The sequence below is a fragment of the Colobus angolensis genome, unplaced genomic scaffold (genome assembly GCF_000951035.1).
Source record: "Colobus angolensis palliatus isolate OR3802 unplaced genomic scaffold, Cang.pa_1.0 Scaffold434, whole genome shotgun sequence".
NCBI lineage: Eukaryota > Metazoa > Chordata > Mammalia > Primates > Cercopithecidae > Colobus > Colobus angolensis.
The window spans coordinates 3,041,251-3,057,834 of NW_012117755.1; the positions used below are offsets into that span (position 1 = coordinate 3,041,251).

The 16,584-nt window shown below is 39.6% G+C and overlaps 1 protein-coding gene across 1 annotated transcript in view; it reads left to right on the plus strand.

The window, feature by feature from the left end:
• DMD (dystrophin) overlaps positions 1-16,584 on the plus strand; it is a 2,170,472-nt gene that overhangs the window by 2,009,212 nt on the left and 144,676 nt on the right. Inside the window, exon 63 of the mRNA XM_011957103.1 lies at positions 13,888-13,949. Coding sequence (XP_011812493.1) covers positions 13,888-13,949 — 62 coding nt within the window. The remainder of the gene's footprint in view (positions 1-13,887; positions 13,950-16,584) is intronic.

The window sequence follows — 16,584 nt, forward strand, 5'->3', positions numbered from 1 at the left end:
TATATATGGGTCTATCTTCCCTCATTAGATCATAAGCTCCTTAAGGAAAAGGCCATATTTCCTTGGGGTCCCACTAGTAAAAAAAAAAAAAAAACTGGATTACAATGTTGAAATTTTTATATATTTCCATGTCAATCTCCAAACACTCCCCAGTTTTTACCAACCATAAAGAAAAAAGAGAAGAGTTTAAATGATAAGCAAAGACATAGGTAAGTGTTCCATAAATACACTATGTTTGGAGCTATTTAAAGAACTTAATATAGGATAATATTTAATAGAGAAACTTAGTCTAGATAGAGCACATAAAAAACATTTCTTGGAAATTTGTGGATAAATAAAAGTGCCTTGCATCTGTATTTTCCTTTCGTCTTCAAAATATGCCTTGACCAAAGAAAGCCAGAGCTGGAGTACAAGATTCAGACACTGGGAGATCATTAATTGGTTACACTGGATTTTATCTTATTTCCCCTTTTATGGATCCCTGTCTTTGTGTGGAATTCCTACATGCTAGCTGCTCAAGGCTTGCCACCAGGAGACTTTCTCCATCAAGCTAGGGGATATTTCTCCCTCACTGTCCCCCACCAAATCAAGATTCACTTGCTCTCTGACTACTCCAGGTTTCTGCTGTCTGCTAATATGAACAAGGATATACCTTTTAGCATGCGTGAATACTATTCGTATTTTAATCTCAGCCCCACTGAATGATAGCAAATGCTGTGAATTTTATGCCTATCTTAGGTTATAGCTAGTGCTTTATCTTGCAAAAAAAAAAAAAATCTTACTTTTCTTGCTTGCTTCCTTCTTAAATGTAAAAAGCGAAGAGGAAAGGTGCCTTTTATAAACTGCTAAAGAGCAGTTTACTAAAGAGCAGTTTACTAAAACTCAGACCTCTCATTTTCCTTCACAATACAATCTAAAATGCAATGTTAAAGTGAATTTATTTTGTTCTGTATACCTAACTATTCCTGAACATACTGAGTTCTCTTTTAAGAAATCATACCTGCCTGACAGGCTGCTTTGCATGAACACAGCATTCCCCAGCCTTCAAATTGCTGTCGGAGTCATTATGTCATTTTGACCCACAATATGGCAGTATTATCCTCATTCTATAGATGAATTAACAAAAGCTTCCAAGTGGTTAAGTGACTTGCCGGTAAAGGGTTAAGTGACCCGCCTCTAAAGGGTAGAATTGGTCTGGACACTCTGCCCCTCTATCTTCATGCCTTTGCTGTAATACACAGCTACGCTTGCTGAAGATTAAGGAAGCTGCTTTTGATAGAGTGTGACTCTTGTAGATATTCATCTCAGGAAAAAAGAAAAAAACGCTGGTGTCTTCATCTGCAGCATTTGATTATTACATCTTCCTTATCTGTTTCGACTTAGGATGACTTCCTTGTTCTCTTAATTGACTGGTAATTCCTTTGTTTACTGTTTTCCAAATCTCAAGAAGCAAGTCTACAGTATTAACAATGGTTACATTAACATTTAACATTTTTTTTATGAAATTTGAGTATTTCAGAAAGGGGTAATTTAGGCAGGCATGTATGTAGAACTTTGCATTTTAATTAAAAAGACTCAAAATGAAATGAACCTCTGACAGTAACAGATGACTACTTCTAAAAGCTGCATTACTACTTGATATATGCTCAGTATTTTCTTATGGATAAGTGCTACGACTTGTTTCAAGAAAAGTGACAGGACTAAAACAATTAAAAAAGACAAAGCTGCTCTTTTTTAATCATATGCTCATAAATAAAACTAGGTTGCGAATTGTTTCCAGAGAAGCAATTGACAAAGTATAAGTAAATCACTCTAAGAACTAAAGCTGCCTTGATTTTTTTTAATGTTTAACCAAACCTCTATCCTTGTCCAATGATGAATTTTCTTTGACAAATAAATATTTACAAAGTATGAAATATAGACTTTGTGCCTTTCCTAAGGCCAAAGCATACTGTTTAACCTAAAATTTAATATATTTTTCTCACCTCAAATACACCAAAATAAGAACATAACTAAAAAGTAATTCTCTCTTGTAGTAGACTGTCCATTAATCTTTTGTTAGATGATATTGGGATTGTGAGTTTCAGGTAGAAAGAAAAACTGTAATTTCTAGATTGATCAGAAAATCTGAGACTATTTATGGATTTGAAGAAAACAATAAAGTCTGATAAAATAGAATTTTCTGTAACCTCCCTTATGGAGTCAAGAAGGAGGAATCTTTCAACATTCTCCCATTTTGCAATGAAAATTCTTCATGCAGTAAATAGTTTGATTGGGTAGATCAAAGGGTTAATTTACTGCTGATTGGAGGAGAGACCCAGACTTCACCAATTTAAAAAAAAAAAATGCGATGTGTAGGAGGAAGGTAGAAAGAGGCCTCAGAATGAATTCACTAATTGGGGTTTTCACCTGCTGTGAGTCTAATCGAATACAAAGCCTTATTTGTAGCTGAAGAGGAAGAGAGATTATGCAGAGTGTAAGAATTTCTGCCTAGTTTTGAAATTCCTCTTATTTGGCACAATCGGTGGGGAGAGGCAGACAAATAGTTACAAGTTTGAGCTGTTGTTAAGGTAGACCAGGAATGCTGTAGTCAGATAAACTTGAACCACCTTAACCAGTGATCCATTTTTAGCAGGAGGTGGTGTGGGTCATATACATGGGTTATCGCTATAGCTGGCAGGCTAATAGGTACTCCAAATTCTTTCCCATGAAGCAACAGTCAGCCTGTGAGGTTAATGAAGTATGGCTTTATTTTAGTGAAGATGCTAACATTCACATCTTTTTAGATTTCGGCTTGATATAGGTGGCTCTGTGAAGCTTTGAGAAATCTTATTAAAAGAAAACTGCGTGAGAGTGAAGCAGAGCTCGACATTATCTGGAACCTGTCTGGTGAAGTCTCTGGTTTAGATGGCAGCTGGCTCAGAGAGAACTTTCCTCAGCCTGGCTTACTCTGCCTCCCTAAAGAGACAGGGCCTGGAAAAATAGGCTTTTGTGTGGGTGTGAAGTGCTCTGTGTCTGAAGGTAGAGGCCTCTTCATTTGCTGGTTAATGTGAACTGGCTGGATATTCTTACATCCAGAAGATGTTGGTTTCAGATTGATCTGGGGGGATTATTATATATATTTCAATTAGTATGCTATGGTATTTGCCCCAACCAGCAATGATTCACCATAAGCCAACCCATTTGTTAGATGTCTGAATCACTGTTCATGGTTAGTACTTGTACTATGCAAAGAGGAACATGGAATTCTTACATCTTTATTGTACACCCAAATGTTGACATTTTACTATAGAATATGTATTCTACTTAATTGAAGTGATACCTATACTGTAAATGAATTTTTATAAAGTGATGCAGGTTATACTTAAACTTAGGGAGCACAAGGCAATATAGACAGAGATTCTTAGAGCTGGAGAGAAGCTGAACCCTAGGAGTTGGTGAAGTCTCTCGGGACCATCCCTTCAGGGAAGTACCCAGTTCAAACCATTCCTTGTCTTTGTCCTTTCCTATGCTACTCCTCATTTTTACACAGCTAACATCAGACCAACATTGAAACCACATGCAACCCAGAAAGGAAAAAGATGTGTTCGTGGAAGGTAGGAACAGCCTAGCTTCAGCTGTTGGCCCTTCACACCCTCCACTAGATGGGCTCATTTGAACCCAAGACCCTTCCAACAGTACACTGCAAATCCATAGCTCCAATTCAGACATCTTCCCTCTGAGCTCCAGACTCAAATGTCCAACCGTCTCTTGGATACCTGCACTTTTGCATCACCACCTCCAATTCATTATGTTCAAGACTGGATTCATCATCTCTTTCCTAACCCTCTTCTGCCCCCTCCTCCTGAAATTCCTAGCTTGGAGAATGCTACTCATCCAATCTTGGTTGTCACTCAAGGACAATGGTCCTTAACCTTCACTGCATATTAGAATCACTTGGAGAGTCTTAGAAATCCTAATGTCCAAGACCAATTAAATTAGAATCTCATGGTGGTGAGACCCAAACATCTAAATTTATTAACAACCCCTGAGTGATTCCAAAGGGCGGTCAAGCTTGAGGACTATTGCTTTACTTCTTCCTTCTCTTCCATTCATACATCCAGTCAGTCAAGACTCTTGTAGTTGGAACATTATTGTAACATTTCTCCACCTCCTCTGCCACTGCCATAATTCAGATCCTCCTCATACTGCAATCTCCTTGTACTTGATGTCTGAATTCCAGACTCTGTCTTCTGATCAAGTCCCCACACCATTGCCTGAGTGATTTTTCTAAAAGACAAACCTGGCAGAGCCACACTCATGCTTTAATTCTTTCTTCCTTAAAAAGCTCCCTCATACCTTTCAGGATACAAGTCAAACTCCAGATTGTCACACTAAGCCCTTTCCAGTTTGCCCATTTCTCTTTTCTAACCCTTATCTTGACGTTCTCTCCAAAAGACCAAGCAGACCATTGAAGCTCTTGTAAGGAACAAGCTGGTTGCATCCTTTTTACCCTCACACCTGCTGTTGTCACCATTCATAATTGTTGATTTGCCTTTACCCTCAAAAGCCAGAAACTCTTTGTGGGCCTACAGTGGAGGCTTTTATGAATATTTATCCAATGACTGAGTCTCGTCTGCTTTTTAGCCCCAGCGTGGGGGGCTCTGACTTTCTCCTCTATCAGTAGTCCCCACTCAGCATCCAGTCTATTGCCCCAGAGGGTGGCTTTGGCTGGATGGGTCTCAGTTTGGTCAGGGTCCTGGGAGAAACAGATGGTACATTCAAATGCAACACTTGAAGAGAGTATAATGAAAAGGCTATTTACAAGGCTCTAGGCAGGCTAGGAGAAAAAAAAACAAAACAAGGAATGGTAAACATTTGCCCAAAGGGGTAAAGGGAGGAATGGTTTGCATAACCAGTGGAATGCTGCTGCTGTGGGAAAGGACTGGCCAACAAGACTTGAGCTGCAGGTCAAGGAACTCAGCAGCTCCTAGGCCAGAGATCAGTAGGAGGGAACCTGAAGAATAAATACCCAAACATCACTCTCCTCCTGTCCTTTCCTCTCCTTCTATAGGCCTTTCATGACTGCCTCCCAATTGGCTGAAAGCAAAAGGTAGCCAAATGGCAGGAAAGCCTGATTGATGTCCCCACAGAGGTCCAACCTCCTGGCGCACAGAGCAGAATGGAGAAGGACAAAGAATAGAGATGGAGGGGATAATGGGGAAGTATCCTGCACAGTCCCTTAGGTCAGAGATGCCCTTATTTTCTAAAGATACTCTCAAAGTTTAAGTGGTTCAAAGCCCAGAGTTTGGGCTATGGGAAAATTTACTGGGTCGCCTTCTTTGACCTCATCCCATTTCATTTCTTCTTTATCTCTATTTCTAGCAAATTTACTCTTCTCTGCTCTGAGCCATCAGCGAGATTGTCTATGAGCACACTAGAAAAAACACAGACCTTTCCCACAGGAAAAGAAGCCGTGTCTCTTCATGGCAGCCTAGGAGAATAGCTAAGCGCATGAGTCTTGGAGCTGGACTCCCCGGTTCCAATCCTTGCACCATTCTAGACAGTGGTACTGGGAACAAGCAGGTCATGGCTGATTCTGAAGTCAAAATTTTAGCTGAAGTTTGTTCTGGTAGCAGAGCTGCAGGCTCTTTTCATGTCCGTGGTTCATATCAAAACAGTAATAATAATAACAATTAGAAGAAGGAGGAGAAGAAGAAACATCTACTATAAATGAGCAATTAATATATTATCATACATGGCATCACTACATAATTTACATATGACACGAAGGTATATCAGTTATGTTCTTTTCCAAATGCTTTCCTCTAATAAGCAAAATTCATAATCTGACTGCAATTGACAACAAAATAGTCTCTGTGATGCCCGCGTCATTTCTTAATAATACTTTCAGTATTTAATTATAATATGACATCAAGATTTGGGAACAAGTCTTCAAGTGCCTATAACTCCAGTCTAAAAAAGAACTTAAAGATGTATTTTTGAGGATTGCCATCTGTCAATTTTTTTTAAAAAAGTCTGAATAGTGATTTCTTATTCCATTCTTTTTTCTTGTCAACAGATTATTCTTAGTAGTTTTCTAATTGGACACTGAGAAAAGAGACTTAAGCGTTTATAGAGAAGCATGTCAGAACTCCTGAATTTTGAGCAGGTAATTTAAAAGTGTAAACTAAACAAACAAAAACAGGAAAGAAGGAGTGACAAATGTCTTACTATCCAGGTGTTACAAATCCTTAGTTTATCGATTTGTAATATTTACAAATGTCCATGCTCTGAGGCTTGTGTCTTTTAGTTGAAATAAACATAAACAATAGTTAAGTGATTTGCCACACTGACACAGAGATTGCTGTCTCTGATTTACTGCAAAGGGCACCACTTCCTCATTACAGGACACTAATCCCTCTTCCCCAAAGATAAGAGCAGACCTAGAATATACTCTTAGACCAAGGGACAACTTTAGCCAAAGCAAATCTTAGTGTGCCCCCCTCAGACCGTAATAGCAGCTGCCTCCACAACTCACTAGCTAAAAATTGCTAAAGGGCAACACTAAGAAATCTCAGTGTATGAGCCAGAATGCCAGAAGAAGTGCCATGTTTGCTTAAAAATAGCAATACCGATCATACTTACATGCATATATCTTTAATGATAACATTTACCTTTTTACTTGGTTTGTTAAAGGTAATAAAGGATCCTGGCATTCCCTTTTGCTTTTGTTCACATACTTTAGTTTTGCCTCTTTTGCCATGCTGTAGCATTAGATAAAGCAAAATGGGTGTCCTTCCACCTAAAACATTCTAGGGGAAAAAATGTTGAGCAGAAAAGGATTATTTAAAAAGAAGCCGGACATGGTGGCGTGCACCTGTCATCACAGGCACTTGGAGGCTGAAGTGGGAGGATGGCTTGAGCCCAGGAGTTGGGAGACCAGCCTGGGCAACACAGTGAGACCCCCATCCCATAAGAAATAAATTTTTAAAAGGGGACCACATTTAAACTGTAGACTGAAGTGGAATGAATCAATCAGAAAGGAGAGTGGAAAGCAAATGTTTGAAAGAAAATAAAAAGAAAAGCAAGCCAACAAAATAAATGGACAAAGGAGGACAGTGAAAGTATCACTAACGGTTTATCATAAGATACTCTTTGGATGCTAATCTAAGGTATTATGTGAAGTTTGCAGATAATTCTTATGCTAATGAAGGCTTTCTTCTTCTTTTGAATATTTCCAAGCTTGAAATAATTGTGTGTAGTTTAACTTCTATCATCAAATTGCAAACTCTAAAATAGGAATTATTTGAACTGTTCAGGCCCTGTAACTTTTCCAATAAAATATTCTATTGGAAACGAGTTCTTTCTAGATTTTCCTAAAAGAATACTAAAGGACCAAACCGTGCAACACCACTGGTGGTAGTGTCTTAATTTAGAGAGTCCATACCAGTGATTCTCAAATATTAGTATGCTCAGAGTTTCTGGTTCAATAGGTCTGGGCCGGGCCCAGGGAATTTTCATTTCTAAGAAGTTCGCAGGTGATACTGATACTGCTATTCCCAGGGACTACATTTTGAGATCCGCTGCTATGTCACAAATCCAAATACAAAGTCTTTTTAACAATCCCTTTTAGCTTCACGTCCTTATCACCGGCCACTTTAATCTTCAACTGAGGAGGAAGGGAGAGTGAGAATTATGTATATAATTTTTTTCTTTCATTTTTAAAAAAGAAAACTCCAAGCCCACACTCTTAATTATCTGGGATGAGGTCATTTGCACCTGGGTCATTTATTTAGGCAACAAGTAGTCTTGCTAGAGGCTTTAAGGAGGTGTTAGCAGAGCAGTGTGTGGCTTACAGGTTCCTGGGTCTACCTTAAATCCCCATCCTCTTTCTGTCTTTCTTTCTTTCTTTCTCTTTTTTTTTTCTCCTTTTCGTTTTGAAAGCCCCAACTGCCCAGTCTCTGGGTGTCCGGATTCCCAGGTCCCTAGGTGGGGGCGGAGCCCGACACGGCCCCGCCCCGTCTGCCCGCAGCGCCCCCTCCCCGGCCCGCCCGCGCCGGCTCCTCCGCAGTGCTTTCAGCTGTGAGCTTGGGCGGCGGCGGCGCTTCACTTTCGGGGAGCCCGGCGGCTCTGGGAAGCTCACTCCTCCACTCGTACCCACCCTCGACCGCGGAGCCCTTGCAGCCATGAGGGAACAGCTCAAAGGGTAAGTGGATCGAGGCCCCGGCCCCGTCTCATCGCCGCAATCCGTGCACTTGTGGCGCGAGCAGGGGGCAAGCTGAGGCGGTCAAAACTTAGGCGCGGCGACTGGACCCGGGGCGCCGGGCAGCTGGGCGTCTAGGAACCTCTCCCGCGGGTTCCCGCGGCGCGGCTGCAGGTGCGTCCCCGGGGTTTCTCCCCAGGCGCCGGGCTAGTGGAGGAACCTCTTCCCTCGGCTTTGGGACGGGCTGGGAGAGAAAAAGCTGATTTCTCCCCGTCCCCAGAGGGTATAACGCGTTCCTCACGCGGGGATTGGGGCCGGGGGAGCTTTTCGCTCCTTTCCAGTCTGCCAGTGTGGACGTGAGCAAGGCTGGCTGTTCCTAAATCGTCGCTCTTACTCGCCGAAGGAAGGGGCGCACGCGGCGCTACCTTCCATTGCACTGCAAGTGCCAAAAGGTCAACTTTCTGCCTGATTTCTTCCGAGGATTCCAACTGACATTTCCCTCGCTGCATTTTCTACCGTGCTCATTCCGTGCCCCAAGACCTGCAGAAATCAGGAAAGAAAGAAGAACTAACGCTCAGAAGTCAAGGATTTCAGGGGGGATTTTTGTTTGGGCTTTTTTCCCCGCCCCCCCCCCTTTGGGATTGGGTGTGGAGTCATTTCTAGGGTGTTCTCTCGCATTTCTCCAGGTGTCTGTGCTCATCTTCAAGCAAAGTTTGTCGCTCCCAATCCGAGCACGGCAATAAAACGGGCAGAACACTTTGCTGGGTCAAATTTGAAGTGAAGTTTGAAGCTTTAAATTGAAGGGGTTTAGTTGCTTGAGGGAGGCATAATATTATAAACTGTTTTTACATCGTGAAAAAAATCCATCCGATTTAAGTGGTGAACTTTTAAGTGGCGTCTTTAAGTGAAATCTACCTTTTTCCTTGGGCAATAAACTCTTTGGTCCTCTGCTTTATCCCTGTCACCTCTCCTTGTCACCCCCCACCCCCAATCAACCTTTCTTTTTTTGCCTAGATTTTTTATTGCCTTTTACCCAAGCCCCTCTTTGGAGGATACATTTGCTGTTGGAGAAGCGAGAGGAGCAAATGAAGCAACACGGTTGTATGAAAGTCCTCTGACCCTTGAACACCGTGGAATTGGTTTCAGTCATCATTGTTTGATCTCTGATTGGACACGACCCTGAAAAGAAATTGCTTTGGCCAAAGTTGAGGGTGGGTGGGAGTTAAACCTTGAAAAGCAAATAGAACGGAAGACAAGTAACAGCTGGAACAGCCACCGAGGCAATCATCGTTGCCCTGGCTTTAGCCAAACAGTATAAAATGGTAAATATCCCAGGGAACAATAAATTGGAACTAGAATGGATTTCTGATGCTTATATTGATGCTCACCCCTCCAAACCCCTGCCCCACGGTAGCAGAAACTTTAAAATATATTTTGCCATCCACACCCTGCCAGTATTCCAGCAATGCAAGCCAAGTTCAACAATTCAGCATGCAAATGCCAAGGTTCCTCTAGAAAAAGAGTCTGATCCTCAGATTAAAGGGAAATCATTTGTGTGTGTGGATCAATGGGCTCCAGATTATATATGAAGCCAAACTCTAATCCTTTGCAAATCGCAAGAGAACGCTACCTTTTTATATTGCTGCATAGTGATTAGTTTTCTCCCTGGGAAGTAGTGGACAGATAGTTTTTTAAAAAGACAACTGTTCGGAATATTTTCAGTACCAAATAACAATGGTGGCAGCAGAAATCTTATTTTAATTAGGCAACTGCCATTTTCCCAGCCACAGCAGTAGATATTTGTTACTTTTTGTAAGTGTTTGATGTTTGTTTTTAAGAAACTAAAAAAGCAATTCCAATAAGTCTGATTATTCCAGCACTGACAGCAGGAACAGCTCTGAGGCAGTTATAATAACCTTGCACACTACTTGAAACTAAAGAAGGTGAGAGAAAATTTAAATTGTACGGTAGGAAATTAGGTCAGCCTTGTGCTCAGTAGAGTAATGCTTTAATTTCTTATTATTGACAAGTAGATGTTGCCGGGGTCTTTTGTCATAGTCGATGATTTTATATTTTAATTTGCATCAAGGTCCTATCACAGCCTCAAATAAAAGGGAAAAGGAGAGATTATCATGGTTTGTACAAAGAAGAAGAGGGGAAATCTTCATATAAATACTGCTCAGAGAGGCATATCTGATGCCAGGCTTTGGAACCAGCAGGGCCAAAATCAATAACATTTTTTAAAGATGTAAAGAGCGTTCTAAGAATTATTTATGAAGCTGATCTCTGTGTTAATGTCCATACAGACTTGTGATCTATGTTGAACATTATTGTTCTCAGAAAGGCCAAACAAAGATGTACCCATTAACATGTGAACAGGTTTCAGGATTTCCTTTTTGGTTGTTCATGGTATATGGGGGAGAGCATTTCCGATGTGGAGAGTGAAATGCAGAAAAGAGACAATTACCAAAAACAGTGCCACCCACCCTTCCACTCCCTCCTCCCTAGCACACCATGTTTTTCTGGATTGTCTGCGTATTCCAGGTAAATGTGGACTCTTCTCATGGAGTTATTGAGAATTCTCTACTGTTTTTGAAGGCAGACACAGAGTAAGAAACGAAGCTGTAAAATCGGTATTGATCACAGACAAAAAAATTGGTTTGTCCTTCAAGGTACAAGATAGATACGAGTTATGCAGATTTGTGCTATTTCATCCAGTCCATAGTCATAGTTCCTATCTATTTTGAAGGGTTAAATGTGTCCGAGGAGGGCTCTGGATTCATCACAGGTGGAAAATACACGCTGTGAAGTGAATATTTGGTTCATCATATAGTTACCAAAAAATCTGAAGTTTTTTCGGCTATGTTGCCAAGCATTTTTAGCATTAAATGATTAAAAGACTATTTTTCTCATGTTAAGGATTAGTCACACCTTTTATTTCTTCTTTCCACTTGTGCTCACTTCTTTTGCTTAGAACTGGTTTGCAATTGAAGTGAAACTAAGACTGTAAAGGTGAAATCTAAATCTGTTTTTCTAGTTCTTTTGCATTGCTTAAAAATAAAAGGTTTGTGTGTTGAAGGTGAAAAAGGTTAGCTTCTGGAATTGTTTCAGGAGTTCATTTATCTTTGTTATTCAAGACCCACAGAATCACAGATAATTGGGAGAATAGTATGTATCAAGGACTAGTATCTTAACTCACAAATGGGCAATGGAATTGGGGGCTTAGAATTTCTTCCTTCTTCCAGTAAAGGAGATTTTCAGTTTTGCCGAGGACTGATGCATTAAACAAATAATTTCTAAAGCCCTTCTCATAATTTTAACCTTCAAAATAAAGTCTTTAAAAAGGTAGAGATGTACGTATGCCAACAGTCACGAGATTTCTTTCGGAGCTAGGGAGCTACGTGAAGCCCTCATTCATTCTATGTGGGATTCTCCTGTAAATTGTATGCACCGTTTCCCTTCCCTTTTAGAATTGTGTTTGGTACAAGTTTATTTCTTGACTACGTTCCTCTAATTTGAAGTCCATTCCAGATGGTGGCTTTTCATGGTGGTTCCCTGTCTCTGTCTGATCAGGCTTATCAGCTCAGCTAAATGTTTTTCTGCAGACCTATAGGCGTTGCTACGGTCCTTACAAATATCCTGGAGATGGGACATTGTTGTTACACAGTGTGACTAGTAAGGGCCTGTGTGAGCCCTTGTACATGTGGGCACACGTGTGTGCTTCCTCTCTTCTCTCTTCCTTTCTCCCTGGTAGTTATATCACATCTGGATGACCTTTGGAAATAGAGGCGGCCTGAATGCAGGGTGGTCTCAATAGAAGGTAACCTTTCCTTGCTCTGCACTTGTGTACGGAATTGGTATACACTCACTTTCCGAGCTGAGAAATGCCTGAGAACAAGCAACACTTTTTCCATGAAGCTGCAAGCTGCAGCCTCCTTGTGCTGTGCATGTAAAGTACCAGTCCCGCCTACCCCTTCTCCAGATCATAAACTGGTTTGGACATGGGGTTTCCTAAAACCCCTTAAAGCATAGAGACCACATCTCTTGCTCTTCTTGCTCTTTAAGACTTGAATGTCACTCTGTTACATTCCCTCAACTGGTAAGCCCTTGTTACAGTCCTCAAATGTGAATTGTCTCTGTGGAAAAGTCAAACAGAAACAAACGTATTTGGAAGACAGTGAAACAGCACTTCACAAGTGAACGTTTTCTTGCAAATTGTTTTCAGTAGCCCTCACTGTTCAATCAGTGACTGGTAAATATCACAGGGATGGTCTTTGAAGTTGTACAATTTGGGTGATTTCCGTATGTCTTTATGAGGTTTGTGATTGTATTCCATTTCTCAAACCAATTTAAATGGTTCTTTGATTTTTTTAAAACATAGGTGATAACATGTAGCGTGTTGCTTTTGCTCTCTAGGAAGGGTCTGTCTTCGGCTTGATTGACTTAACTACAGTTGGATCCACATCTATATTGTAATCAACTAATAACAGATTTGCTTTTAATAGATGACAATTTGAGGGGCACATGATACCAAAAGCGACCACATATTGAGCACCAAACGGTGCCGGTCACTTACCTGTATCAACTAATCCTTTAATCCTCCAGTAGGGCGCAAAGCCCTAAAATTCAAAACATACGCTAAGGCCATTTGATATTGTTGCCTCTCCAGACTCCTCTTTCTGTGTGAGACCTCGATACTTTCTGGTTCTCTTGAAATACCCCAATTTAAGCAATTTCTTTTTCCTCGCCTCCCCTTTCCCCCAAAAGTTTATGAATAGGCTCTGCATATGAGTACCCAAATATCATTCAAAACTGCATTTTACTGTATCAAAGCCTGCCATGCAATCCCTGAAAACTGGAAATACGATGCTGTGGTGATTTACGTAGATGGGCCAAAGTAAGGAAAAGTATATGTAGTTATTTCTCCAGGGTTTATTCATGTAATTGAACGAGGAACAAAGGTGTTTTGTTCTTTTTGTGGCAGGAGCTGATAGCCAGCAACCACACTTCAAGAAATGGAAGAGAGCTGTGAATGCTTCATTCAGGCCCAAGTAAATATAGGAAGAGGTGTAGTGGTGTATAGCATACTGAGTTTAAAGAAAAAACACTCTGAAAGTAATGGGAAGAAGGAAGTTATGATATGTTAGTCAGGCACTGGATATACCTTAAGCTGAAATGAAATACAGGTATCATGGATATGAGATACGGATATGTAGAAGAAAGAGTAATGGGAAAATGTCAGGGGCAGTGAAAGCAAATGAGAAGTGAGATGATTTATATTTATTGAACTAATGTCCGGTATCTCTTTGACAGAGTTGAGTAATAATCAGTTGTCAGTGTCCTTTATGTAGTGTTCCACATTGGATGGGTGAAGAAATCCTGATAGTCAATTATTGATCACATAACAAGGTCAATTTATCATAACTGAAGCTCAATCGATTTGTGGATGCAATGAAGAAACATTCTGGAACCGCATAATGTTTATATTGCTTTTCCCTTTGGAAGCAAAGCAGAAAGGGGCCTTTCTGCTTGTAAGATAAACATTTCTTCAATACACTATGGAAGTGCTTTGAAATAAAGATTCCGAATGGTTCAAAAGCAAATCATGTTGTTGTTGTTGTTGTTGTTGTGGTGGTGGTTTTCCTCTTTTCTCAACTACCCATTGTAAATTCTAAAGTCTTTCTTTATGTTTTGTGTTTTAGCCACGAGACTCAAACAACTTGCTGGGACCATCCCAAAATGACAGAGCTCTACCAGTCTTTAGGTAAGGACATGGTCATGTTTCCTCCAAGTTAAATGACAGGTGACTTTTAGGAGAAAGTAGTTTGTAGTGTGAAAGTTACTTGCTATATAAACACATCACTAGATTGTTTCACGGGTGAAAGCAGTGGCACCTTCCTATACAAAATTGACAATCAGCTTTCTTTTTTTCAGGGGTTCCTTAAAAACAAGTTTTAGAAGTTGACTGCTAAAAATTCAATATACCTGAGAGGCCCTAAGGGTCTTTGTAGTTTTCTTTGGTGCCTAAAAGGATGGAAAAACAGTTGCAATTTACGACTGTATTTTTTTTTTATTCCCACGAAGATAGAAAACTGTTTCAGGTGCTTATTGATTTCTTCCGTGTGAAACCAAGACAACCCTTTTGCCAAACCACAGATGTTGTGTAAAGGAATTTTCTGCCGTCTTTCCAGTGCTCACAATTCCTCAGGCCTGGCGGGTCATTAATGTGAACATTTAAATGATTTCTTTAGTATAGCTTGTTTTGTGTTTATGTAAGAGCCTGACAGTTGTGTTTTCTTTCCCCTCGTAACTTGAAATGTTTTGAGTAGGTACATAGCGTACAAATAAGGGTTTGAAAACACAGTCTTTTTACACTGGACGAATGTCCAGATGTCTGGTTTGTCGTTTTAGATCTACAAGGAATATTCTGAAATGAATTATCTTAAGTTGCAGCTTGTTTGGGGTTTTGTGTTGTTTTGGGACGGGATCTTGCTCTGTCTCCCAGGCTGGAGTGCGGTGGTGCGGTTATAGCTTACTGCAGCCTCGAACCCCTGGCTTATGTGGTTCTTCTGCCTCAGCCTCCTAAGTAGCTGGGACTACAGGAATGTACCACCACACCTAGCTCATTTGTTAAATTTATTTTTATTTATTTTGTAGAGATGGGTCTATGTTGTTTATATATATATATATATATTTTATATATAAAATTGTTGGTTTTTATATATTTTTTATATATAAAAAGTCGTACCTTTTCTACTTTTTCAAGCCTGCATTTCTGTGAATGGATATGTTGATAGACAAACACATAAGGCGATCTCTTTGGATTTAAGGTTATGTGATAAACACCGTGGGAATCCGGGTACTTAAACATAAATTCTGTGTAGGTATATGTAAGCGGGGTGTGTATGTCAGGGGGTATGTAGCTATTACTGCTTTTGTGTCATAGATTCTCACGGAATGAATTGTAGCTATAGAGACACCAAGGATTAGAGAAGAGATATTAGCCAAAAAGTGGTTTTATTAAACATTTTTCTAATTATAAATGATTAAATTTCTTCTAGAAAACCTGAAAAATGTAAATAAAAAACATGAAAAAGGAAAAACAAAGTCACTTATACTAACCAGAGAGAGAGAGATCCAACACATTTCGAGTAATATTATGTCATTTCAGTCTAGTGATAAGTGTGTAAATGTTTAAAATTTTAAATAAAATTGGGATCAGCTAATTTTCTAGTGCTACATTTCCAGCCCCCACAGAATGTTTTTGGCTTATAATTGTGGACTGTTTATACCACAGGTGGAAAACGTGAATGCTTATCTTTTGGCAAATGAGAGAATGAAAAGGCTTCTTCTGAAGTGGGCAGCAGCTGTCCTGGGCAAGCTGGTCTTTCTATCCCAGTACTCCCAGGACCCCAGGACCCCTGATTGTACAAGAGAAACTAGAAATGCGTCCACAAAAAGCTAATTTAAATTTGTCTGTGGGCCTCTTGATCATAACCTGTGGTTTATACAGATTTAGCCCACTTCTAACATTTCCTACTCTAATTACAGTAATTTCTAGTTGTAATATTTTAATTCACTCTTATTTTAAAATCATTATTATTATAGAATTAATACCTATTCATATTTTTTTCAGTTTAAAAACATAGACAGGCTAACAAAAAAGAAGAGACAAATCATAACCCCACTTCTTAGAGTTAGCTGCTGTTTAATAATCTAGTAGATATCTTCAAAAATGTCTTTCTATACATATATTTTTATAGAAGTTGAATCATTCTGTCTTATAGCTTGCTTTTTTTTTTTTTTTTTCACTGAAAAGTAATGTATTACCATGGCCATATTTACATTTTGTTGTATAGCATTCTCTACCACTTTCAATTACTCTGTAATGAGAAATTGCAAACACGTTTGATGAAAAGCTAATTATGGACTATCAATGAATACATGTTTGCATCTTTAATACAAATTAAATATACATTTAATCATTATATTGCTAAAATTTTCTCCGTAGTTTAGATGTGGTGATAAACTCAAAACTGGTAATCTCTCATGACTTGTGACATTGGGCTTGTGACATCACTCAATTTTGAATGATGACAGAATTTTACAGTTGCAGGGGGTTTTAGAACTCATTTATTGCAAACTTTTTCTTTTATGAAATCAACTTTCAGGTATAATTTGTGTATAATAAAAGGAAGTCATCGTAAGTGTGTTATCAATTCCAGCCCCCTTTGAAATTCTGTTTCTTGCTAGCCCAATAACAAACCATTTGCAAGTGAACTAAGTGTTGAAATTTGCTTTTCACCTTTCAGAGTTAATACTTCCATTAGTTTTGTAACAATCAAACATTCATTGGGCTTTTATCCAAATGGTGATTCATCAAATAACATCTCGCATTT